This window comes from Cavenderia fasciculata (genome assembly GCF_000203815.1).
Source record: "Cavenderia fasciculata unplaced genomic scaffold Scf_ET2XIPL01COFD4-5, whole genome shotgun sequence".
Classification (NCBI taxonomy): Eukaryota; Evosea; class Eumycetozoa; order Acytosteliales; family Cavenderiaceae; genus Cavenderia; species Cavenderia fasciculata.
This window is the reverse complement of record NW_004457695.1, coordinates 671,278-698,018: the sequence shown is the minus strand read 5'-3', so window position 1 is coordinate 698,018 and position 26,741 is coordinate 671,278. Positions and strand designations below refer to the sequence as shown.

The window sequence follows — 26,741 nt, the reverse complement described above, 5'->3', positions numbered from 1 at the left end:
TGGCTGAGCGATTTATTGGTAGATTTGGATGGATGGTTGTTTTCGGGCGGCATTCCATCCATCATTGATGTTGATATTTTTTCGATTGGAGATATCTTGTGTTGTTGGTTTTTTCAAACTCGTTGTGACACTGCCCTCGCGAGCGTGCGAAGTGAGGTCTTCCTGCCAAAAAGGATTTGAAAATAATGTTATGTCGCAAGCCATCTTATGTTTGGATTCGAGATAACCTTTTCAATTATTTGAATCAAATGTCTTTCTATCTATATTAGACACAACCAATCAAAGAATAATGCAAAGATAACTCTTTCACACCTCTCATTGACATGACATCAGAGTCTATCTCAACTACAATCACACGACTCGATTTGGATATCGATGCATTGTCATTGTAGGTCTCTCTCGCTCTCTCTAATATATATAAATATATAATGCAATGTATGGAGGTTCTTTGTTTATATATTTATATATATATATATATACTGCATGATGTATTACATAATCAATGGAATGGAGATAGACAAGCAAGACTCAAACCAATGTACTATCGTTGAACCGCCGTCTGTATGTCTGTCTGTCTATAGACACCACCACCCACCACTTTTAAAATCACCCCTTTAAACAAGATCTATGTATGAATGGAAAGGACCGAGGTCTAAGGTCGACCTAACCCAACCCTTCCTCCCTTTTGTTGTGCACTAACCCTCCCCTGCACACCGACCCCTCACCTCTGAGCAAGAGACCGAAAAAAGTGTATGGGCGGGGGAAAATGAATGAATACATACATCTATTACATTAATATTGGTGGTAGAGAAAAAAATTGAAATTAATTTCAATTTTATTAAATCGCACACAGTGTAAGGATTCAGCCAAAACAAACATTGTGTGTTTGTCATATTATTATATTACTCTTTACTTACACATTCATACTATAAATCATTCATTCATTAACCAACCCAACACATCAATCAAAATTAACTAACCTACCAACCAAACCAACCCAATCCACCATCCACAATCCACAAAAAAAAGACAGAATATTTAATATTATATTTAATAATAATAGAAATTGGTTTGGTTTAATTATTATATATATATAGCTAGGGATTTAAATCCAAATCAAACATACAGTACATACGGTAAATCAAATATAATTAGTATATATATATAGAGTAGAGTAGAGAGGAATGAGTTCAGGGAGTAATACAACCACTCCAAGTAATAATAGTAGTGGAGGTGGGAGTGGGACGAATACAGGTGCATTCCACTCCATGTCGGCACCAGCTACTACTACATCGGGCAACCTATCCCCATTCTCACCATCTGTGATAAACCCAGACTCGACGACAATGACAATGTCACCATTTAGTATTAGTAAACATCGTCAAGTCATTAGAACACCCAGTGGTGATAGTATAGGAAGTCCAATTAGAGGTGGAGGAGGTGGATTATTCTCACCACCAGAATCACCATATTCTTCAAGACTGACTAAAACACCACCATTTGAAATGGAAAAGTTAAGAGAAAAGATACAACATCTTGGATGGATGGGATCACCCAACCAATCGGGTTCAAAAGGTAGAGCTCGTTCCAATTCAATGGCTATAGGGTCGCCTGGCTCTGTTGCATTTCTACACAGTCAATTAGAAGAGGTGTCAAGACTACTAGAAGAAAAGGAAAAGGATGTTCAATTGGCTGCAGAGATTGGTAAAATGTTACTTGAAAAGAATAGTGATCTTGAAACTCAAGTTTATCAACTATCAGATTTAGAAAGATCTTTTTCTGAACAATTATCTCATATGGATTTCTTAAAATCTGTATGTTATAATCCATAACTCTATATTATATATAATTGGTTATTAATCCTCTTAATCCTTTATTTAAAATTTTGTTTAAGCAAAACGATACATTAAATGTAAATTTAAAAGAAGCAACATTATTAAATGATATGTTGGAAGAAAAGGTGGCAGATTCATTATCGATGCTTGGTAAATTAAAAACACAATCATCAAAATCTAAAAAGAAACATGGTAGTGGTCAAATAGACCAAGGTGACCTAGATCTACTCAATCATGAAATCGAAGAATTAAAATCAAAAGATATTCAAAAAGAGAAATCTTTTATTAGATTAAAATGTGAACATGGTAATTATAAATATAAATACATATATTAATATTTTATATTAATATTCTATTCTATTCCATGTCTAGAAACAACTGTAAATAAATTGGAAATACTATCAAACGAGTATGAGAATAGTATGGAGAGAATTAAAGATATGGAATTATTAAAAGAGAAATATCATCACATTTTAACGAAAAATAATTCATTGGTATCGATTGCAAAGGATATGGCAACTCGAAGGTCAATCATTGAAGAGTTTAATTTAATTAAAGATCATTTTGAAGAGACTCTTGGTACTATCCTCACCACTACTTCCACACTGACAGCCGATCAATTTGACAGAGACCAAGAATTGGCAATCCTAAACAAATCAAAAGAGATTATTGATCAATTAAGTTTAGAGTATGAAAGAAGAACAAAAAATAGATTGAGAGTGTAACAAATATTAATATTAAAATTCTTTTATTTAATTGTAGAGAATCATCATTACCAATTGTAACACAATTAATGGAATTATTAAAAACTATAGATCAAGAGGAAAAGGATAGAATACAAGCTAGAGAATCATCAGGTCGAAGATACACCATTTACAACAAAGATGATATTCATCTTGAGGATGGAGAAGATGATTTATTAGATCATATTCATAGTGATAGTAGTGATAGTGATGATTCAATGACATCACAATTAAAAGAACAAGAAGATCTTGAAAATGATATTTCAAGTCAAAATTTAAAACGTAGTTCTATTTTATTGGTATGAAATTCTAATATATATATATGTTTAGTTGATTTGTTTCATTTATTAATCTTAAAAAATTATTTTAATTTAGTTGATTGCATTATATTCAAGTAATAAAAACAAGGATATAAGTGAAAGATTTAACAGGAATATATTGTCCATATCAGAGCTGCAAGAGGATATTGTAGAGTTGAATGAAAAGTTGGCAACAAACAACAAAATCAATGCAAAATTGGAATTGGATGGACTGAATAGAATACAAGATCTAGAGACCAAATTATTACAATCAGAGGAGAATGTTGACCTTTTAAAAAATTCAATTCAACAATTACAAGATCAATATTCTGAACCAGAGAAAAATCCTCAAATTGTAAGACAAGTAAACAAAGAAAAAGAAATGAAGAAAAAACTAATATATATTATTTATTTTAGATGAATATGATAAAAGAAGTACAAGATAGATATACAACATTATTAAGTGAATATAGAAAATTGGAATTGGAAAATAATAAGAATATGGAGATATTAGAATCAAGACTAAAAGAAAAAGAGTTTAGCATACACAATTTAACATTGAATTTGGAGGCAGCTAAAAAATTAGAGGACGAATTACAAATTGAAAAAGAGTATTCTCTAAAAGTCAAAAAGGAATTAGAAGAGTTGATTGGTCAACACGATAGGGAAAAAGGAGAGACTAGTCGATTACATGGATTATTGTCGGCTAGAGACATTGACTATCAATCATTGGTATCGAAAATGGATCAATTTGCAACAAGTCATGCCAAAGAATTGGAAGAGTTGAAATTGTCGTTACAGACATGTGAGGAGGAAAGAAAACTAGCACTCCAACAATTACAAGATACCAAATCAGATCATCAAAGTAGTATCAAGGAATTGATGAATAAGCATAGATTGGAAATTGATGAGATTCAAATTCAAGAATGTGTCATTTGCAATGACAAACAATTAGAGATATCTCGGTTGATTGTCAACTTGGATGAAAAGGAACGTGGGTTTATCGAAGAGATGGATCGTCTCAAAGGACAGTCTTGCCAATCTTGTATAGACAAGACTGCACAGTTGGATAGTAGTTCACTGGAAATCAGACATTTGAAAATTGAATTGGATCGATTGACCAATCAATCATGCCAGTCTTGTGCCAACAAAGACTTACAACTCGGAGGTCAATTGGATGAAATTAATTTGATAAAAGATGAAAATACAAGACTCAAAGAGGATGCAGTCAAATCAAACGATGAATTGACAAGACTCAAAGAAGATGCTGTCAAATCAAATGGTGAATTGACAAGACTGTTGGATCAATCCACTCTAGACAAAGACCAACACACTATCCTCAAAGACGAGATTGCAAGATTAATGGAAGAGATTGCCAAATCAAACGGTGAAATTACAAGATTAAAAGATGATGCTATCAAATCAAATGATGAAATGTCAAGATTAAAAGATCAAGTCGATCAATCAAACCAACAAGTTTCCAATTTAATCAATGAATCTACCAAACCAAATGAAGAAATCATTCGATTAAAAGTTCAAGTAGACAAATCAAACGGTGAAAATGCAAGATTAAATGAACAATTGACCAAATCAAATCAACATACTTCTCAATTGGTTGAACAAGTTGAAAGATCTACAGATGAAATCACAAGATTAAAACAAGAAAATACAAGATTGGTAGATGAATTAACCAAATCAAATGACCAAAATTCTCAATTGACTGAACAATTAAATCAATCAAATAATGAAAATAGAAGATTAAATGATAAAAATGCAAGATTAAAGGATGAAAATCATAGATTGTCAGAAGAAATAATCAAATTAAATCAACAATTGTCTCTATCAAATGGAAGTTCAACAGATGAAATTACAAGATTAAAGCAACAAATTGGTGATTCATCTGATGAAAATACAAGATTAAAACAAGATAACGCAAGATTGGTAGATGAAATTTCAAAATCAAATCAACAATTGACTCTATCAAATGAACAAATTGAAAGATCAAAAGATGAAATGATCAAATTAAAACAACAATTTGATGATGAAAATACAAGACTAAAACAAGAGAATACAAAATTGACAGAGGAAAATCAAAAATTGGTAGATGAAATAGAACAATTGGCCAAATCAAACCAACAATCCTCTCAATTGGTAGAACAAATTGAAAGATCAAAAGATGAAATAACAAGATTAAAACAACAATTTGATGATACATTTGATGAAAATACAAGATTAAAACAAGAGAATACATTGTTGCAAGAAGAAAATCAAAGATTAAAAGATGAAAATGCAAAATTGAAATTACAGTTGGATAGTCTTGCTAATCAATTGGCTAATCAAGAACAAGAGAAATCAAGATTATTAGAAATTCATAAATTAAAGATTGATGAGATTGAAAGAGAAAAGGAAATTGCAATTGCAGAGTGTTCTCGTAATAATACTCCTAGAGAGAACAGTAGCAATCAGCAACACACATGTATAGAAGGATCATTAAATGGTAGAGAATTGGAAATGGTTAAACATGTATTACAAATATTACCAGATTCATCTTTATCCATTACTTGTAAATATTGTACTATTAACAAATTATTAACTGGTAAAATATTTTGGTATGTACAAAAAAAGAAAAAGAAAACAAATATATCCAATTATATTAATCTTTTATTCAATTTATTTAAAAATAATAATCAATCAAGTAATGTATTAAATTATTATATCAATGATTGTATTGATACTAGAGCATTACTAGTTACAGATGATAGTAGTAATAATAATAATAATCAATCAATTGAAAATAACAAGGACAATTTAACTTTAATCATTAGTACTTTGAAATTATTTGGTGGATATACTAATTTCCAAGTTGATGATATTATGTATAATGTATGGAGACAAAAAATATAAATATTCAATTATATTATATGTTAATTTTTATTTTTCCATTTTTTATTTTATAGGATGTAGCATTATTTAAATTATTATTTGAAGTGTTGTATGTTGGTATATTACATACAATCAATTTAGAAAAACATCCAGAATTGGCATTCTTGTGGAAAAATAACCCATTAAAACAAAATGAAAAGGAAAAGGAAAGTTGGGATAATTTTGTTCGTTTGGACCCATCAATCTATATTAAAAGATGGTTTAATCATTTCTTAAAAAAGGATCAAAATATTATTAAACAAGATTTTACAAAATTAAATGTAAGAAAGAAAGAAAAAAAAAAACAAAGAAATAATATAATTTAATATTAATTTTTATTTATTTTACTTTAGGAATTAAAAGTATGGAATTCAATAATGAAACAATTATATCCGGATTGTGGAATTACATTGAATAGTTCAATTGAGGAGATTATAGATTATATAAAGAATGTATTGGGGTGTCCTAGAATTGTGACATTATTGGATTTGCAGAGTGAGTCGGATGAACACAAAGCAATCTTTTTAATGGCTCAGTTGTTTGACTTGAAATCGGGAATTCAACTAACGGAGGAAATGTTGGTACTGTCACCCGAATTACCCAACCATACACCGAGTAGCGAGGAAAAGGCAGCCAAGATATGGCTCAAGACAGTCGATATCTCGGCATCCAGTTTGGATGATTTTAAAGACGGACTGTTGTTACTTCGAGCATTGGATCAAATATCGACGGGTATTGTCAATTGGAAAAAAGTGAATATGACGCCATCCAACACATTCTCAATGACGGAAAACTGCAACTATTGCGTCAAACTAGGTAAAGATTTAAAGTTTTCATTGGTTGGTATTGCCGGCAAAGACTTTGTCGATTGTCACAAGAAATACTTGTTGTCGTTTGTGTGGCAGATGATGCGATACAGCTGTATGAAAAAGGTTAGTCTTAAAGGCAAGGATGGCAAGGAGATTACAGAAGGTGATTTGGTGCAATGGGCAAATGCCCGTGTACAACAAGTAGCCAAAACCAACGACAAGGCCAGCAACATTACAATCAAAGGGTTTAGCGATTCAGGTCTACGTGACGGTCTCTTTTTACTCGATCTCCTCGAGTCTATACACGCAGGCAGTATTGACTACAAGTTGGTCGAACCTAAAAGTCAAGTCGACACGGAAGAGTCACGCAAATCAAATGCCAAGTATGTCATTAGCATGGCTCGACGACTCGGTTCAACCGCCATCATTTTCTGGGAGGACATTGTTCAAGCTAAAAGTAACATGATCATGTTATTCATCTTGGATCTAATGTCTTTAACTTTAAATCAAAAACCTTAAAACAAACAATTAATAAATAATTAAATCTAACATATATTGGTCCGAAAATTTTCGAGATGGTCTTTGGAAGGATCTTTTTTGATCACTGCATCTAATCTCTATTTATCTATTTATAATTTAGGGTCACAGATCAGACAATGAAAGACAGAATATGTAGTTTTACTGAGAAAGTTTACTTTTTATTCCTTGCCTCCGTATCAATGTTCTTGGTTTTAACGCTTATCTCGCCATGGTATGGTTGATGACAATTGAATGAATGAAATATTAAACATTAACTAATGTATATTATCCTTTTTACAAATGATCACTCACCTGCATGTCTCTCTCTCTCAACTTGATGCATTAGGCATTACTATCAAGAATGTAGATTTATCGATTGTGTTACAACCACTTTGGGTCAAACTGATGAAAATGCTATTTTAGGCATAGAGATTCAAGAAACGCAACCAGTTGGCTCAGCAGTTACAGACAAGGTCCGTGTGTCCTATAACCTCGTAGCTTTCTCTTTTTTAGTGGTATGTCACGCATAGGGAGAGAGAGATTGAATATTATAAATATTAATATCGATTCTGAAAGATACTTGTAAGTTTTGGTATTATAACTAGCAAGATTATGGCTAAGAAAATGAAACATGGATCCTATCAACGATTAAGAAAGATTTCACTGTGGTCTCGTTATGTAACTTTGTTTCTTTTACTTATTTCTACGGCAGCTACTTGGCTCAATCTTTTCACGATCAACAAGACTTTGTGTCTTGACACTGATAATGATGATGATGCTGGTATCAGAGCTTCAACCATTTGCACAAGCTTTTCTGGACTCAAAAGAGGCACAAATAGTGCTTCACGTGACGATTATGCTTTGGTAGAATGGGGTCCAAAGGATGGATTCGTTTATGCAGTCATCTCTTTTGCATATGTACTTATAATGGCTGCCGATTTTTACTTTAAAGATAAAAAGAAAAACCTATTCAAACAACAACAAAAACTAGAACAACAAGAACAACCATTACAACAACTACAACAACAACAAGACAGAGAAACACTCATTTCACATAACCCAGATCACGATTTATAAATCTTGGCAAGCGTACCAATATGAAATTATAAATCCTTCCACCACCACCGCCACCATCACTACTACGACTCCCCCTCAATAACATGTTGATAATAATGTTGATTGAACAGCATATCGGGTACAGGTGGTGTAAGTTAGCTGACCATTCATTGATTCATTCATATAACAGCTGTTTAAATTGTCCCAGTTGGTCATTAAATATATATAGTAAATTGGATATATGGAAAGTATTTATATTTACCAAAGGAGCACCCTCTTCCTGACACTTGGTTGAAATTAATACAAAAATAATAATCAAATAAATTAAAGAATTTTTACTAATTTATAATAGGCTAATATAAAAAATATTAAAGATAGGAAAGAAATAAAGGGAGTAAATGGAACTCCTAATGTGTATAAACCATCACTATTATTATAATATTTATGTTTTCATAATATTTAATAATGTTGTTGGTCTCATTTAATGAAGAAATAAGACAAAAATTATCTCTATTTATTATCATATTATAAAGAGAACTCACATATGAGAGCGATGGTTTTTTTAAAATTTATTGATAGAAACAATGAATAATAATAATAATCATCAACAAGAGTTATTTCCAAGATTGTTCAAAAATGTGATTATACAAAGATGTATATTTTATCACTTGAAAGAAGTATGCAACATACACAACAAGAAGACTCACAACAACTACATTGATCGAGTGACTTTTAAAAGAACAAGTGAAAAAGATAAGAATGGACCTTTAAAAGTGTATAGATGGAACGAACTAAAAGATAATATCGATCAGTTGTCAAGACATGGTTACGTTGATCAAATTAAAAAGATTATTGCCTATCAAGAACAAGTCGTCTATCCAAAGTATCGTTGGACAAAACAAGGAGATGATATACCTTACACGCCTCATTATATGACCATCATCAATTTCATAGTCAGAGACGGTCACTTTGATTATATTCAAGAGATTTGGAAGAGGTTGTCTAGACACTTGCCCGAAATACCGTACTCTATCATTTGGTACGCTGTATACTATAATCAAACTAAAATCTTCAAGTGGGCAATGGAGCAATCAAAAGAAGAAGAATATAAAGTCGTCAATGATTCTATAGATATGTCTAGTTTGTTTAAACCCATTAAATATGGTATTCAAGTAGAGAAACAACTAAACAATCGTGATGAAATCATTGATTATCTACCATTTGAAACGTTTTCAAATTTGGCAGAGATTTGGCCGACCTCTATTACAATACAATCATCAGATCTACGATCAAGAGTGTATAAATACATCTCTTTAAATCTTGCCAAAAACAAACGGTTAGAGACACTTTTGTCAAGATTAATTATCAATGCAGTGCAACTAGGAGACAATGACCTTTTTAAAACGATTCAAAAAAATCATCATTATAGTGCTCATAATGATTTATTTAATTTTCAAGAACTAATGTGCGAAGCTGCTTCAACTGGTAACTTGGTAGCGCTCAAGAATTTAATAGAAACAAATACAAACATATTTAAAAATATCATGATTAAAGTATTGGATAAAGCAGTAGGCAAAGGTCACCTTCATATTGTAAAGTTCCTCGTACCTGAATATGTATCATTTTGTACTCAAACTACTATTCAAATGGTATGTATTATATCTATATATATATATAGTATAATCATTTGATAAAAAAAGATATTAACCTCCTTTTTTTTTTTTTTTATTTAATTAATATAGGCAATTGAAAATGGAAATATAGAAATGGTAATCTATTTATTGGGAAATAAAAACCAAGGATTCTCAAATAATACTATTTACTACACAATTGATCATAATCGTACCGATTTATGCAAAGTACTTTTGGCTGCTAATTCAATATTTAGAAATCCATTTGACATAGAGGATATTGCCAGAAGATCATTGCAACAAGATAGAAAAGAGATATTCGAGATTATCAAGGCTAGACTTAAGATTGGTTTACCAAAAGGCCTAAAAAATTTCAAGTTTAGAAACAATGATATACTCGAATACGTATATCGAATCAAGAAAGAAGAAGGTGATGAATCATCAGTAGAATACTTGTTGTTTTCAAATGCAATTCCCATGAACTTGCAAGAGTCTATTGAAATGATCGATCGAGACTATCCACATTTCCTCAAAAACTCGATAGAAATCAAGATCGATGATCAAAAACCATCACTTGAAACAATTCAATTCTTGTTGGCTAGAATGGATAAACCAAACTACGATAATCTCTTTGAGAGGGCAATACGTATGGGTAGGTTGGATTTGGCAAAATACCTATTCCCGCTAATTCAAGGACAATGCATTCCATTATCCAATTTGGTAGAGTATACGCATGTAGATGACGATACTTGTCTAAAGATACTCGACTTTATGTACCAACGATTTGGAGAAACTTCCATTTTACAAATCAACAAGATTCAAAATGTATTTAAATCAGCAGCGGTCAATCGTGGTGTATCGGTACTTCAATATCTATGGGATAGATTTCAAAGTAATTTAACAGTGACTGTTCAAATGATTTCATTAGCAATCAAACCAAAACAACATAACCTCATTTGGCTATTTTCACACGTTCAAGACATGGATCCCTCCTCATCCTCTTACTTTTCAGGAAAAACATTTAATTTTGATTTTAAAGAGATGGCTAGGTTGGGATATTTGTCAACTATTAAATGGATTGTCGAGAATGGGCACCATCGGTCCATCCCAAAGCTCCAAATACAACCAACATCACTTGACCTTGGTAACAAGTCGGTTATCGAAACCACTAGATTACTCTTTGAGAATGGTATCATTGATGCTGTTCCTCTGTCCCAAAGACCATATTCAAAACGTTTGGATCCAGACCTCTTTCTACTCCTCATCGACATGGGAGTTTCTCTTTCACCCTTGATAAAATATTACAGATACTCGTTTGAACATTCAGGTATCCTTCGATTAATTTATTTCAATTATAATAAAATTGATAATAGAGCCATCACTACAAATGTATCTGACCCAACCCTCGTCGGACTATTATCGACTAATATCAAAAACATAGCTAATGGTATGACCCACAATAATCAATTCCTCACCAAACTATTGTCAACATTTAAATAATTCAATAAATAAAATATTATAATTAAATTAAATAATAATTATTTATTTATTATTTTTTACATAAGTTAAAAAGGATTTCATTATAGATAGTTGATACTGTTGACTCTCTGGATGTTCTTCTCCACTCTTTCTATTAGTGTACATAAGGAGTATTTTTGTAATTATACCTAATTTAATTAAATGTTTGTAAAGGATCATGCTATGCTTTTATAAAAAATAGGGATAGGAAAGAAATAATAAAGGGGAGTAAATGGAACTCCTAATGTGTATAAATCATCAATCACAATTTTCATAATTATTATGTATACATACTATATAATAATGTAGTTGGTAGAGTAGAGAGGTTGTTGTCAATGCCATTATCATTATTTACTGTTGTCATGACATTATATGAAACAATAGTTAATAATCATGATAATGACATCGACAACATAATCGATGCTCATCGAAACCTCTTGATCATTCTTTCGAGTGGTGTTTAAAAGCTCATGGCGATTGTAGTTTCACTGTTGTTGATGTAACTGGTTACCAATTAACGGTCAAAGACGAAACTGATAAGGCTGTTGATTATTGTTTGGTTGATGATGATATTGATTATTAACATATTGGTTATTAGTTGAATATTGATTGTGTTTTGGTTGGGAGGGTGATCTCTTTAGAGTAGATGGAGTTAATTAGTAGAGAGTCATAACCAACTCTATATGGACATACATGAATCGATAATGGATTATTGTCACTTTCCATCAACAAGTCATGAAGATATTTATTCCTTGTGCAAGCCTTGTCTACTGAAATCGCAACGATTGCTTATTGGCATTGTATTGATCGTTAAAACCTGCCGTGCAAACGCTCACGATCATTCTTTGATATTCTCTCTGTTTAATGAAATATAACGACATCACATACCTTGATTGTATCCAAAATCATCACTTAATGCCACGAAGTAATAACTCTTATTACTCCACTTTAATGAATCTTACATGTAAGAATATTAATTATGACTCGAATTGCATTCTTCTGAGCTATTTGATGTAATTCTTCTGAGATTGATTGAGGATTCTTCTTCGTACTACGCTAAATTAATAATATAAAAAAAAAAATGAACAAAGATAAAAGGAGGCAAGTTAAAACTATTAAATTTTGTATAAGAAAAAATATTATATATATTATAATATATTATATTATTCACTGATAACAAAGTAATGTCAGAACAAAGTAATAAATCAACTACACCACCAGTTAATCATCATCCCAGTTCGAGTCAATTCTCTATGAACTTTGAAAATGGAGGTAGATATCAATCAATCGATCATCAGCTGTCTTGAACAAAAGAAAAGATAGATATATGAGTACTCATTCTGATTGATTTACTACACATATACACAAAGATGTTGCACATTTAGACTATCATAGAATAGATAATGAATTTGATATGCATCATACATTTGTTCCAACAAGTCAAAGAGGTAAAGGCATAGCAGAGATCTTGGCATCGGGCGCAATGAATTATATTCGTGACAACAACTATAGAGCTATCCTCAGTTGTAGCTATTTGAGTGGTCGTTGGTTAACAAATAATCCTTCCTATGCCAAATATGTTATCAAAGCTTTTACAAAGAAAGGTTCTCTATAAAGAGATAGAGATAGATAGAGATATGTAAATATTAAAAGAATAATAAATTAATTAATAAACAAATCAACGAGTTATTATAAATGATTAACTTTTAGTTGTATTTTGATTATTTGGATTGATTGGATCAGATTGACCAATTGGCCAACTAGGTGAAACTGAAGTAATCAAAGTGAGGTTATGTCCATTTATAAATTGTTCTGTTTTGGCGTCTTGGAATCCAGATAATCCAAGTACCATCTCTATACTTTGTTTCTGTTATAGTCAGAATGGTGTTATTGTTGTTGTTGTTGTTGTTAGTATAAATAAATGGAATAATAGTATAGTATGATTATGATTTATAGTATACATACAGTCAAAGGTAAATTGTCTTGTGAAGCGTCATCAGAGATTTGATGGTCATACAAGTTGATGAGGGGATGACTACAAGACAACAATTGAGATGCTTTGGCATTTAGTTGTAACAGTTTAAATGATGAATTGGGGTAACAAGAGTCGATTGTCACAATCAACTTGACTAGACCATTGGATGTTTTGTGTGGATCATGGTGAATGAAATCATCAGACATGATACTATAAATCTTTAACTCGGCTTCCCCACCAAAAGACGTCTTTTGTAGAGCAGCTTGTTGTTTATGTTTAAGTGCGAGTAATTTCTTGATTGTTACACTCTTATTATACAAGTATAGACCAACTTGATCTACCAAATCCAATGATACTTTGGTATCATGTACAATGATGATTTCAATATGTTTCTGACGTTCTTGTTCTCTTTCATCATCAAAGGGAAGTTCTTGTTTACATCCTTCAAGTAGTATTTCTCTAATTCTTGAATCTATATTTGCTTGATCCATACAATACTTGATTGACTGTACGTATCTATTGTCCGAAACATTCTTTGTGTCCTCTGATTGTCTCTTGAACCAACAATAGTAAAATGCTACCGATGATGCACACACCAATCCAAAAGGTACAACATATTTATCTAATTGTTGTGTACTCATTCCTCTCTATTTCTATAAATACAAATAAAGATATAAATATAAATAGAAAGTATGTGACTTCAAAGTACAAAGTTTGAACTACTCTTTGTAAAGCGTCATTTTTTAAATTAAAAAAAGATATCTTTTTGAATTCCGAGTAGCACCCACAAGGGCTCAGCTTGACTTTACTTTATTCATTGTGAACATACTTAATTAATTTCAAAGAGATACATATAATGATATGTCATATAATAGACAGATAAACAATTTTTTATTATTAAGAGAGTTTGGGTCAAAAGTAAAAAAGAGTAGTAATCATCTGTTGAATACATCTGCTGATGGAGGAGAGCCAACATCAACCTCATCATCATCATTAACATATGTCGTCAAGAATGAAAGCGATGAGATAGACCTTCGAATGAGAGGATTAGATCTATCAACTAAAACATTCATTACATCTCCTCACTATGCTTCAATCAATCATTTAGATATAGATGCTTCTGAAAATAGATAGTATGTACATACAAAAAGTTGAATGATCATCAGCTGAAGATTTATTGATATTAACTTTTTGATTTACTTTACTTTAGTTTAATGTCAGCAGGTGCAGATGGATTTATATGTATTTATGATTTATTATCTTTGCCTCCACCACCACCACCACCTATACAATCCAATGGTGATGGAGTGAAACCAACAAAAATTGAACAACCAACGAATCATATAACATGTTTGACAAAGATTACAAATCCTAGAAGAGACAATAATTTGGCAAAGGGTATGTCGTGTGTACAATGGTATCCATTTGACACTGGTATGTTCTTTTCTGGGTCGATCGATGGATTTGCAGAGGTTTGGGACACCAATGAGGAAAAGATATCGAGAAGCTTTGATTTGGGCTGTTCGGTCAATGCTGTGGCCATGTCTGCGATCCCATCATCGACTCTGCTCTTGGCTGCTGTTACGTCGTCGCAAAAGGGACGGTTGTGCGACATTAGGACTGCATCGTCTACACACTGTCTGTCGGGTCACAAGGAGGGTATTTTGTGTGTACAATGGTCTCCATTCTCACCACATATCCTGGCAACGGGATCAATTGACAAGACTATCCGTCTATGGGATATAAGACGATCAGATAATTGTCTTATGGCACTTGACCAACACAATGAAAATACGACTACTTCTTCACTTACAACTAATTCTGGAAATGGAGGAGGTGGTGGAGGTGGGGGTGGAGGTGGAGTGAGTAGTGGAGGAGGACTACAACCATACGGAGCACTGAAATCACAATCTAGAAAATATTTTAAACAACCATCTAAATTTACAGATGCGTCTTCACAAAACTCACCAAATATGGCTGCCAAAGATGCACCGTTTGCACATAATGGCTATGTAACATCGATTGTATGGACCAAGAATGGACAGGCACTTCTCAGTACGGGTAACGACAGTAAGATTAGACGGTGGGATATGACGACTGGAAAGAACACCTTTACCGACTTTCCCAACTCTATCAATGGTTCCAAACTGTCTAATCAAATGGCACTGTCTTACGACTCTAAATACCTGTTCCATCCAAACGGCAAAACAATCAATCTATATGATGCCAAGGAAGGTACACTAGTTCGTAATCTCAAAGGTCACTTTGAGCGTGTTACTTGTTGTGTATTCCATCCCAACCAAGAACTCCTCTTCTCTGGTTCAAACGATAAACAAATCATGGTTTGGGATACATCAAAATATCAACAAGAAATTGATCAATCAAATAATCATATTGATCAACAACCTCGACAAGATGACGATAATAATCATCAAGATTATCATTCACCAAATAATCAAAATAATAATCAAAATAATAATAATAGATTTAATTATTTAGATAATGATTCATCAACCAATTTAGTAAAAGAAAATCTAACATTACCAGATGTTGATGATTGGTCAGATGATGATTAAACAAAATAAAATAACAAATAACAAATAACAAATAGTATTATTATTTGAATCCTTTTTATTCCTAATTAATAAGTTATGTTCATCATCGTTGAGGTAAGGTGTTTAAAAGAAATGATTTGGAAGATTTCTAATTATTTTAAGAGAGTTTGATTCCCAAGAATGAGACATGGAGATTGAATGATGAACATAACTTCTTTTATCATTTTTTGTTTGTTTGGTCTTGTGTCGTGCATCAATGTATCTGACTCGTGGCAGAGATGGACGGTCACATTTGGCTGGCATTTCCTTTCCGTCGACATATAAAACGACACTTTTGATTTGAGGTTGTCTAAACACTAGATTCTTGATGGTGAATAACCATTCTTGACACTCTGATTTCATAAATTGTGTGCAATTTAAATAGAGGTGTTTGATTTGACTCTTTCGATCGTTGTTGGTTGATTCTTTTACCGATTTGAATGCTCTCTCTAGCAAATTGATTGAATTGGGTTCTGGAATATGTGAAAGCGATAGAGATGTCATTTTTTGATGAATGATTATATTTTCAATTGAGAATTGATTGAATATTGGAAATCCAACCAATGACAGCGACTCTATCGATCTATTTTCACCAATCAATTTGCTAATAGTTAACATTGCATTATTCGATTCCTCTTTATACCGTATGTACACATTTGACCAACCAAAATGTCTTAATCCACTAGAGATAAATGGATGAAATTGTAGAACGAGTTTCTTGACAGTTGTATTTTGTTGTAGTGCTTCAAAAGTATCTTGACAGTTTTCCTGTAGACTTTGAATGAAATGTTGAATATAGGATGGTGGAACTAATTCAAAAAATGATAATGACAACTCTAAATTCTCGATTGTTGTAGTATTGAATAATTGTCTTGCAGATGACCATGGAATAGGTGTTCTAAATGACAAAGTGTGTATGTGTCTAAATTGGTCCCTTGCAATTAGATTCTCTTCGATACCTGTCAAGAGAGGATAATTGATGTCGGAAGGTCCCAACCCATCGAGTTCATCACGATCACCATACTGAAACCTCAGTTTACCAATACCAAACTGATCGACCAGTGTCGGTAGATCCAACTCTTTATCAATAGTATAACAATTGATTGTCAATCGATCAATCAAAATGTTACCATCATGATGGTTGGTGGTGTTTAGTGTCGTCAATTGAGACAGTATATTTGCACTAGTGTCACCATAGAAATGGATATGTAACGGTATACCCGATGGAATACTACCTAGAAACTCTTTGACATGTTCACGACCAGTGTGATGACGATGATTATGTATCATTTCAATGGTGGTTTCTTGATGGTCTGGTAGATCCTCTTCATTTTGATAATCTAGTGTTAGATAATTGATCCTTGGAAAGTGTCTACCAATATCTGACAATATTGAAAAGAATCTTGTTTGTTGTCTTTCAATTGTCACTGCCAATGTCAACTTTCTAATGTGATTATGTAAATTAGTTGGACTATATAATGCATTTGTATTGTCATTGGCTTTTTCCTCTTCATCGTCAATATCACAATCAATAGAGTTTACTAGGTCATCCATGAACCGATAATTTCGAGAAAGGTAAGCAATCTTTTGATGAGGATGTATGAATCTAAACCATGTCTTTGATACCAATGCTAGTGTTTGGTATCTCTTACATGCTATCAACGTTGCCTCTGTACCACCAATACTATCAAGAGTAAGCTCTTTCAATGCTAGATAATACTCTTTGTACAGTTCTACAATAACATTATCTAATATTTGAAATTGAATGATTTGAGGTAGTTGAATGATACACATGATATTATATATAATATTATAGAATTTATCACATGATTGATTGTGTACTAATAATACATGTAAAGATTGAGTTGCTGGTTCTCCAGAGTAAAAATTCATCAATCAAGAAAGAAAAAAGAATAATCAAAAGAAAGCATACTTGTACAATTTCATTCCTTTGGTTTGAACAAAAAAGGAAAATAATATTTCTATGACTGTCACATGTATCAATGATGATGTTTTATGTTTGCTGGTATGATATCTCTTTTTCTTTTTCACATTCTTCCTTCTTTTGTATCTGTTTGTTGGAATTATCAAAAGAAGGATGTCAGTACTGATCACATACACATAAAATGAGAGAGAGAGAGAAGGGTATTTTTTTCGGGGATTCGTGTTGCTTCAAAAGGAAGTCTCATATGACTTTTCATCCAGCTCTTTTTTTTAAAATTGAAAAACCCCAACAACAACAAACGTGCTGGTGGCACTCTATCCTTCAAAGTTTTACAACAACCTCTCCTCCTCCTGTCCTTGTCCTCTCTCATCATACTATTTATTTATGTAGAGTATTAATTATATTATAAAGAATAGACAGAGAGAGAGAGAGAATAGATAATAACAAAAATAATAATTATTGACCATCAAACACCATACCCAAGATTTTATAACACTCTGTACAAAGATTTTCATTCAGCACACCAGTTTGAATTTTCGGGAGAAGCTTCGACTTTATAAATTTTTTTACTTACTTTGCCACCCTACCCTCACTCTGAAGAAATTTGATATTAAGAACAAAGGTATACCTAAAGCAGCAGTTAGTTTGTTAGTTAGTGTACACATACATTATAGAGAAAAGAGAAGAGAAAAGTGTAGTACAAGGTTAAATTAATATTCACACAGCAATATTAATATTTTATTTATTTATTATTTATATATCATTCAAAGAGTACTACTCAATCCGAATTCAAGAAAAAGAAAAAGAGTAATACAACATTCATTACAACAACAAACACACTATCTACAACCAACAACAAACAGACAGACAGATCAATACAAGAGACAAAAGATCAATTACAAGTCATACCCTCTCGAAGTCGCATCGCACCGCACCCACCATCATCACTCACTACCACTCCAATCGAGATCCGAGGCCGCGCGAAACACACAACAGAGAGAGAGGGGATGAAAAATGTCTGAACATCTAAAGTCACAATCATCCGGTAAAAGAAGATTCTTACAAGATATACGTATGTAGTATCCGGTTAAACAACGGACGGAAAAGAGGTCATGTGATACAATACAAAGTACTTATAATAACTTTTTTTTTTTTTGTTAAATTGCAGCAAAAAATGAGGAAAATGATTTACAAAACGAAGTATTTAAAGAGATTGATGATTTGATATTGGAGGAAGAGCGAATCGAGAGACAAATGTCACTCTCGACTCCATCACTTCCACAATGGCAGAACAACAATCAATCAAATAGTAGTAGTAGTGGAAGTGGAGGTACCAACACATTTGGCAGCGGTAAACTACTCTTTCCACAACAACAACAACAGCAACAGCAACATCAACAACAACAACAGTTCCAAGACAATGTCAGTACTGTTAGTAGTACTGGTATGATTAGTAGCAGTGGATATTCATCGGCATCATCATCCAATGTTATTAGTGCTAGCAACAGTGACATGGATGACGACGATGTACCATTGTCACACAAGGCAACCGTTTATAGAGCACGATCCAATACACACAACAACGGCAAGCACAGCGGTTTGAATCATCTGACACCACAGCAACAACAGTCATTGTCCATGTCATCGATCCAACAGCCCCCTGATGCCAAGACCAAGAGTGCGTCACACTCGTTTTTGCCATCGTTTTTGCCTTCACTCACCAAACATCTTCAGTCACTATCATCATCGTCATGTTCAACCACGACCACCAACAGTGCCAACACCAGTATGAATAGTTTCTACAACATTGTCAATGAACAACTTAATAATAGTAATGGAGGTAGTCAAGGTAATTATAATGGTAGTCAAGGCAATTACAATGGTAGCCAAGGTACATACAACAATGGAAGTCAAGGTACTTATAATGGTAGCCAAGGTAATTACAATGGTAGCCAAGGTACTTATAATAATAGCAATGGAAGTCAAGGTACTTATAATGGTAGCCAAGGTAATTACAATGGTAGCCAAGGTACTTATAATAATGGAAGTCAAGGTAATTATAATGGTAGCCAGGGTACTTATAATAATAGCAATGGAAGTTATGGTGGAGGTAGCAACAATGGGGGTAGCTTGGGAACGTATACTAGTGTAATACCCACAGCCACCATTCCACACCATCCACACCTATACACAGACACCAAGATGAGTAATGGACACGCTAGCAAGGACGACAGCAGTAGTTTTGTCGACAGCCAAAGCGACAGTGTCAGAGTTGTCCGCAACAACAATAACAATGGTGCCTATGTCAACAATACAGATGACGCAGACAATGATGACGACGATGACAATGATGACACGACAAGTCACGGTGGTGATACGACGACCAACAACACGACGACCAGCTATTTGTACAGTCCCCAGAGCAGCGTGTTGAGCAGTATGCGCAGCAACTTTAGCAGTATGAGCAACACGAGCATGTCGATCAATAACCTCGTCAACGCCGAGTCGGCCATCCCCACCCGCGACCCCGGCTTCTCACCCACCCCATCGCCACACTCGTCGACTCAATTCTCACCGCAGTCGTCGACCCAGTTCTCGCTGCAGTTCTCGGCCATCAACCTCAACCACCACAGCAGCGGCAGTTTGTCCAACATTATAAACTCGCCATTCAACAGCAGTCGCCAGAGCGCCACCACGCTCAACAAGATGCTCAACGGATGGGTGTGGGTCAAGAATAAGCAATCCATCGTCATTGTCGGTCCTTCAAATATTGGAAAGAGTTTCCTCTTGAACACGATCCTGCGTACCTCGTTTATTCCATCCACTTCCAACAAAAAACCAATCCTTGCTTCTCATCGTCCAATTGTTCCTGAACCAGTACAACCACAGCAACAACAACAACAAGTTCAACAACCAATTCAACCACAACAATTATTATCAACAGAACAATCAAATTATTATTTATTAAGTAAATTAAAGAGTCATTTATCTCAATCATCAGGGATTGTGATTCAAAAGATTGATTCAAGGTATCAGTTGGATGAAGCATTCTACAATAGTATGAATTGGAACAAAGAAAAGGAATTAGAGATGGAAAGTATCTATCGCATGTCACAGTACATCCACAACAAGACTGCAGCCGCCACTGTAACAGACACACAAAGCTTTTTGTTGCCCCAAGGCCGACTTGGGTCGTCACAACACTACAGAATCTCTTACGGACCGATCTGTGAGTTATTGGTAGAGTTTATGGCAGAAAGTGATGTTCGTTCCATCCTCTGGGAATTACATACTCATGATGAAAGAGCAGAGAAATCAGTTCCCATTCATCCTCGTCGACTAGAATATTTAATTTGGATTTATACTTCAGTTGTTGAAGGTAGTATTGTTCAAAATGGACAAAATGGTCAAACTACAACTACCAATCCTACTACTACACCAAATCAAACTACTACATCAATTTCAAGTAGAGTCAATTTAATCAATGTAAAGAGTAGTTGGGATTTACCACTTGTTGAAAATGTAAAGGGATTGTTGGGAAAAACATTCCAATTTAAAGGTCTTGGAAAGAATCATCAATTGGATCGTATATATATAAGAGAAAAGCTAAAGGAGACATTGGCATGTTATGGTTTTATTGTCGGTGGCTTCCACATTAAGATTCCAAGCAGTATTTTGTTGGGCAGACGTGAAATCACGTTGCTATCAGACGACACACGACGTGGAAGTGTCACCAAGTTTACCATTACTCGTGCCATCGACGATGCCGATCAGATCCTCCTTGCCTTTGACTACCGTGGCATGTCGACCGATACCGCCGATATCCTCATCTCTAGTAAATTCATCAACAAACTGACAAACGAGTCTTGTGTCTATTTTGCAGAATTGGGTGAACAATTCCAAAACAAAACAACCTATCCAAAAGGCATCTATAATTCAAAGGGTCTCATCATTCATCAATTGAAGAAATTATATAGAAATTCAAGAAATGTAAACTTTGATTTAATTTTAGATAATTTTAAATTAATTCAATTAATGGTAAGATAAAGAAAAATAGAAAAGAAAAGAAAAAAGAAATATTATATGTTTATTAATTATTTTTCATTTATTTTTTTTTTAGTCCATTATTATTTTCATCAGTTGAATTAAACAAAACATTACCAAATGAATATTTAAACAATGGGTATGAATCATTGAATCAAGTTAGAGAACAAACCAATATTCCTCAGTTGATTAAAATCCTTCAACATTCCAATCAACCATCATGGAATACACAACATTTATTATTTGATAAATTTAAACAAGGTGTCAATGGTAAATCTCCATTGGTTAATAATATTTTAAAAGAAAGACAACAACAACAACAATCACCACAAAAACAACAACAACCATCTCAACCATCGCAACAATCATCACAACAACCATCTCAAGAACCAATTCAAACAATATCAGAACCAACTTTATCAACTGATCAACAAATGGTTCAATCAGCTGATCAATCATCAGTTGCAACTGCAGAGATTATTATAGTTGATGATGGTGGAGATAGTAAGATGATGGTTGATGAGACTGTAGAGTACAAGTTATCTAGTTCATTTAGAGATTTACATGTCAATGGTACTATTGCACCATCTTTGTCGTCATCCAATACCACTCCATCTAGTGCCAATAATAGTGCTGGTAACTTGAACCTGCTTGCCGGTAATAGTGCTGGTAACTTGAACTTGCTTGCCAATGTAGTTTCAAAGGCTATCCCATTGGTCGATCTAACACACACTAGCTCGGCAAGCAGCTCCAACAATAACAGTGCATCGAGTTCATTGTCAACTACCCCAGTCAACCAATCAAGATTAAGTTCAAACAATTGGAGAAATCAGTATGCTCAATATCGTACCATTGCAGCTCAACAACCTCCACCTCCTCCACCTCCATCTCCACAACAACCACAGCAGCAACCACAGCAACAACCACAATCTCCACAACATCAACAACAACCACAACCAACTACCAATCCCAATTTATCAAATGTAGTTGGTATGGAAAGAATATCTACTTCATTTAGATCAAAGTTTGTTCTTTGGAAACGAACATTGTTGGCATTGGTCAGTTCAGAATCGTCAGAGTCTATCTTTTTGACCAAGGTTACCGAGAGTCAGGTATGTGCCAAGCTCGAGTGGGATCGTTTCAAGGCTGCCTCGCCCGACATGTTGACAACCATCACTGAACTCTGTTCAAACATCTACACGATGCGAAACCAGATGAATATCTCCAAGGACGGTCAAACCAACTATGACTCGTACTTTAGCGCCGATGCCACCTACTATAACCCCGTATTGTTGCTTTGCAAGCCGTTGATTAGCTGGACGCCCTCGTTTTGGCGTGAAAGTATCGTTGACAAGATGCCACAACTCGAAGAGGAGACCATTGCCTTTTCGCGTACTCTTTTGACAGATATTTCCAAGTTGTTGATCAACAAGGTGCCCATGTCGACAGAGGAGCGTACACAACTCATCAAGTTGCTCCAGTACTGCCAGTCGGCCACCGACCGTAACATCCGTACAAAGATGGCCAGTGTCCAAACCTATTTGAACCAAAACATGACAGTCCTCATCTACTCGCTCTGCGTCGAAACACTCTGCCAAGAGTTGACGCTCAAGGTCAAAGACACCAAGGCAATGATCAACTACCACAGTCTGCTCGAGGATGGGTTCCACAGCGTACCTCTCATGTCCTCTTCGAGAATCCAACAAAAGTTATTAGAGATTTTAAAGTTTGTCGTTGCTTCTTTGGACTCGATCGAGAAACATTTGGAACATACTATGCAGTATCTCATGAATTCACCATTCCGTCTTAAACGTCAAGCACAAGAACACCAACAACAACAGTTACAACAATTGCAACAACAACAGCAACACCAACAACAACAACTACAACAACTTATCATGGGATCTCCACAACAACAACTACCACCACAACAATCAATTGCAATTAATCTTTCTGGATCAATCATTGAAAATTATGTAAATTTAGTATCGTCAAATAATAATAGTAATAATAATAATAATAATGGTTTCAGATCACCATTAAAACAACAACAACAATTGTTTAATAATAATAATTTCGAGGGTAATGGAAATATTTCATGTGTTGATGGAATGATTGTTGTCAAGGCACCATCGCCAACCACACCAAAGAAACAACAACCACAGACACCAGGTTGTACGCCACAAAAACTACCAGTCACCCCAACATCACCTGCCTCTCCATTATCACCATCTGTACAAAACAACAAGAACTCGTTTTCTGGTGGATACCACAATTACCACAATAGTATTGCGGATTATAAATCAATCATTATCGATGTGGACAATGACAGCCAAAAGTATAATAGTATTGTTTACAGTAGAACCAATCTTAATAATATTTATAATCTTCCAGCTCCAACTACCCCTACTATTACATCCACCACTCCCACTAATACCATTCCAACCATTACTACTACACCACCCGCCATTACTAATTTAACAACTGTACAACCAACAACAACAACAACAACAACAATGTCTCAGCCAATATCTCCACCACGATCACCAAGCAGTGGTGGTGATAGAAACGGTGATAGAATGGATGTTGATGATAATGTTGGTGGTCCATTTAAAAGAGTCAGACAAAACACTCCCACCTTTAATTCGGCCGAACAACCACAACAACAACAGTTACAACAACAATCACAACAATTACAACCAAGACCAAATGTTTCACCACCACAAACACCAACCACTTTGGTTCAACTTTGTATTTCGAGAATTTGTCAACAAGTTGATACATTGTCGACGATTTGCCAAGCCAATCTACGTGCAGATTTGTTGCAAAAGATTATCACGTTTTTGATCAACCAAGAACCCGTCAAGGGAGGTAACCGACAACCACGTTGTGGACAGTTAGATGACCACACCTTGACCAAGTTGGTCAATCCAGCCATCATGACCACTCTCGAGTTGGATAATGCCAAGTTGCTCAATGGATCGTTCCTCCGTTTCGTCGGCAGCAGTTGTAACGTGTTGACCAAGTTGTCGTTGGCTCATTGCACCGGTATCACTTCAGAGTCCTTCCAAGTGATTGGAAATGCATGCAAGCGATCACTAGAGGTACTGGTGTTGCGTGGTTGCTTCCAGTTGGGAAACAACGCTATTCTCTCGTTCCTCAGAGGTTGTAACAACCTGACCAACGTCGACCTGAGTGGATGTATCAAGGTGACTGACAGCTCTGTACACGAGTTGCACCAAAACAACCGTCGTCTGCAGAGTCTAGAGTTGCGCAAGTGCGCTCAAGTCACCGATGCAGCGTTCCAGTCGTTCAACATCCCCACGCTTACCAACCTCGATCTCCTGGAGTGCGGCCATATCACCGACCATTCCATTGTAAATATCTGTAACAATAGTAAATCGCTCTCGTGTATCCGGTTGTCGGGCAAGGGCATCACTGACCAGTCTCTGCGCCGGCTCGCCCTCAAGTGTCGCCAGCTCACGCAGTTTGACCTGGTCATGTGTGACAGCATCACCGACCATGGCATCCGTACGCTGCTGGCGAGCTGCGTATTGCTGCACCACGTCAACTTTTGCTCGTCCAAGAATATCTCGACCAACGCATTCCAATTTGACGATGACACCATCGATCACCAACTCACTCAGCTACACCAACAACACCACCACTCTCACCACAGCGGCAACATGCACAACAGCCACGACAATGTCGTCATGGCGATTGACGACGACGCCAACTCGACCACCACCACCAACACGACTGCCACGGGCACCGGCACCAACCTCACCCTCTCTGCTGCATCCATGGCACTCAACAGTCTCAAGAACCTCACCCACATTGATCTCAATCGTTGCATACTTGTCAATGACTCGACTGTCCTCGGCTTGACCGCATACGCCACCCATCTCGAAACAATCAGTTTGGCTTGGTGTGAAGACATTACCGACGAATCCGTTCTTGCAATTGCCCAACGTTGCACTCAACTCAAAAACGTCGACCTTACAAAATGCAAGCATGTCACGGATCTCTCCATCATTGAACTGGCCAAGCAAAAGAATCTTACACGTCTTGTACTATTTAGCTGTACGCAGGTGAGTGATCGCTCGATTGTCGAGGTTGCCACACGCTGCCATTCACTCATCCACCTCGATCTGTCACAATGTGAAAAGGTGTCGGATGTCAGTCTTGTAAAGATTGCTCAGGGATTACCATTGCTTCGTGTGTTGTGTATGGAAGAGTGTGCTATCACTGATACGGGAGTATCTGCACTCGGTGCCATTTCCCAAGGCTATGGCTGCCAATACCTAGAAGTTGTAAAGTTTGGATACTGTCGTTTCCTTTCAGATGCTGCTCTTGAGCGTCTCGCCGTCGGTTGTCCAATGGTCGTCAACCTCGATCTTTCCTACTGCTCCAATCTCATTACCCCACACGGTCTCCGTCGTGTCATTGGTGCCTGGTCCAAGCGTCTCCACACCCTCCGTCTCCGTGGATACATCTCACTGACCAACGAAAACCTCACTCAGGATCTAGTGCTCGAGAAGCTCAAGACTCTCAACATCTCTTGGTGCTCCAACATTGAGGACGCTTGTCTTGTCCAATTCACCAAGAACTGTCCCATCCTCGAAAACATGGATCTCTCTCGTTGCCCACGTATCACCGATGCCGCCATTGAATCTGTCATTGACAATTGTCCCTCTGTTCGTCTCATCAACGTCTCTGGTTGTAAAGAAATCTCCAATTTTACGATTCAAAAGTTAACTTCACTTGGAAAATCAATCTATAGATAATAGTCAAAAAAAAAAGTGAATAATATTATTTATAAAAAACATATACATAACAACAACACACATA

At 35.1% G+C, this 26,741-nt stretch overlaps 9 protein-coding genes across 9 annotated transcripts; 7 read left to right on the top strand and 2 right to left on the bottom strand.

Moving 5' to 3' along the window:
* Positions 1 to 1,184: 1,184 nt before the first annotated feature.
* fimD (actin binding protein) lies at positions 1,185 to 7,127 on the top strand (the record flags this gene model as incomplete). Its single annotated transcript, XM_004355298.1, has 9 exons — positions 1,185 to 1,814; positions 1,895 to 2,141; positions 2,208 to 2,523; positions 2,598 to 2,877; positions 2,954 to 3,241; positions 3,295 to 5,486; positions 5,574 to 5,760; positions 5,835 to 6,080; positions 6,153 to 7,127. The coding sequence occupies 9 exons, from the start codon at positions 1,185 to 1,187 to the stop codon at positions 7,125 to 7,127; spliced, it is 5,361 nt and encodes a 1,786-aa protein (XP_004355350.1).
* Positions 7,128 to 7,264: 137 nt separating this feature from the next.
* DFA_07855 (uncharacterized protein) lies at positions 7,265 to 7,657 on the top strand (the record flags this gene model as incomplete). The annotated part of the gene is made up of 2 exons (XM_004355297.1): positions 7,265 to 7,359; positions 7,474 to 7,657. The coding sequence occupies 2 exons, from the start codon at positions 7,265 to 7,267 to the stop codon at positions 7,655 to 7,657; spliced, it is 279 nt and encodes a 92-aa protein (XP_004355349.1).
* A 94-nt stretch (positions 7,658 to 7,751) lies between these two features.
* On the top strand, positions 7,752 to 8,204 carry DFA_07854 (uncharacterized protein; the record flags this gene model as incomplete). The annotated part of the gene is made up of 1 exon (XM_004355296.1): positions 7,752 to 8,204. One exon carries the CDS (start codon positions 7,752 to 7,754, stop codon positions 8,202 to 8,204), a length of 453 nt encoding a protein of 150 aa, XP_004355348.1.
* A 563-nt stretch (positions 8,205 to 8,767) lies between these two features.
* On the top strand, positions 8,768 to 11,915 carry DFA_07853 (uncharacterized protein; the record flags this gene model as incomplete). The annotated part of the gene is made up of 5 exons (XM_004355295.1): positions 8,768 to 9,832; positions 9,926 to 10,466; positions 10,554 to 11,261; positions 11,642 to 11,715; positions 11,787 to 11,915. The coding sequence occupies 5 exons, from the start codon at positions 8,768 to 8,770 to the stop codon at positions 11,913 to 11,915; spliced, it is 2,517 nt and encodes an 838-aa protein (XP_004355347.1).
* A 601-nt stretch (positions 11,916 to 12,516) lies between these two features.
* DFA_07852 (uncharacterized protein) lies at positions 12,517 to 12,947 on the top strand (the record flags this gene model as incomplete). The annotated part of the gene is made up of 2 exons (XM_004355294.1): positions 12,517 to 12,604; positions 12,733 to 12,947. The coding sequence occupies 2 exons, from the start codon at positions 12,517 to 12,519 to the stop codon at positions 12,945 to 12,947; spliced, it is 303 nt and encodes a 100-aa protein (XP_004355346.1).
* An 84-nt stretch (positions 12,948 to 13,031) lies between these two features.
* DFA_07851 (uncharacterized protein) lies at positions 13,032 to 13,798 on the bottom strand (the record flags this gene model as incomplete). Its single annotated transcript, XM_004355293.1, has 2 exons — positions 13,032 to 13,199; positions 13,298 to 13,798. The coding sequence occupies 2 exons, from the start codon at positions 13,796 to 13,798 to the stop codon at positions 13,032 to 13,034; spliced, it is 669 nt and encodes a 222-aa protein (XP_004355345.1).
* Positions 13,799 to 13,881: 83 nt separating this feature from the next.
* ercc8 (WD40 repeat-containing protein) lies at positions 13,882 to 15,883 on the top strand (the record flags this gene model as incomplete). Its single annotated transcript, XM_004355292.1, has 3 exons — positions 13,882 to 13,997; positions 14,210 to 14,440; positions 14,518 to 15,883. The coding sequence occupies 3 exons, from the start codon at positions 13,882 to 13,884 to the stop codon at positions 15,881 to 15,883; spliced, it is 1,713 nt and encodes a 570-aa protein (XP_004355344.1).
* A 102-nt stretch (positions 15,884 to 15,985) lies between these two features.
* DFA_07849 (uncharacterized protein) lies at positions 15,986 to 18,219 on the bottom strand (the record flags this gene model as incomplete). The annotated part of the gene is made up of 2 exons (XM_004355291.1): positions 15,986 to 17,775; positions 18,147 to 18,219. The coding sequence occupies 2 exons, from the start codon at positions 18,217 to 18,219 to the stop codon at positions 15,986 to 15,988; spliced, it is 1,863 nt and encodes a 620-aa protein (XP_004355343.1).
* Positions 18,220 to 18,860: 641 nt separating this feature from the next.
* Positions 18,861 to 26,677, top strand: DFA_07848 (Non-receptor tyrosine kinase; the record flags this gene model as incomplete). Its single annotated transcript, XM_004355290.1, has 6 exons — positions 18,861 to 18,918; positions 19,015 to 21,884; positions 21,909 to 21,931; positions 21,967 to 23,002; positions 23,120 to 25,267; positions 25,478 to 26,677. The coding sequence occupies 6 exons, from the start codon at positions 18,861 to 18,863 to the stop codon at positions 26,675 to 26,677; spliced, it is 7,335 nt and encodes a 2,444-aa protein (XP_004355342.1).
* Between the last annotated feature and the right edge of the window lie 64 nt (positions 26,678 to 26,741).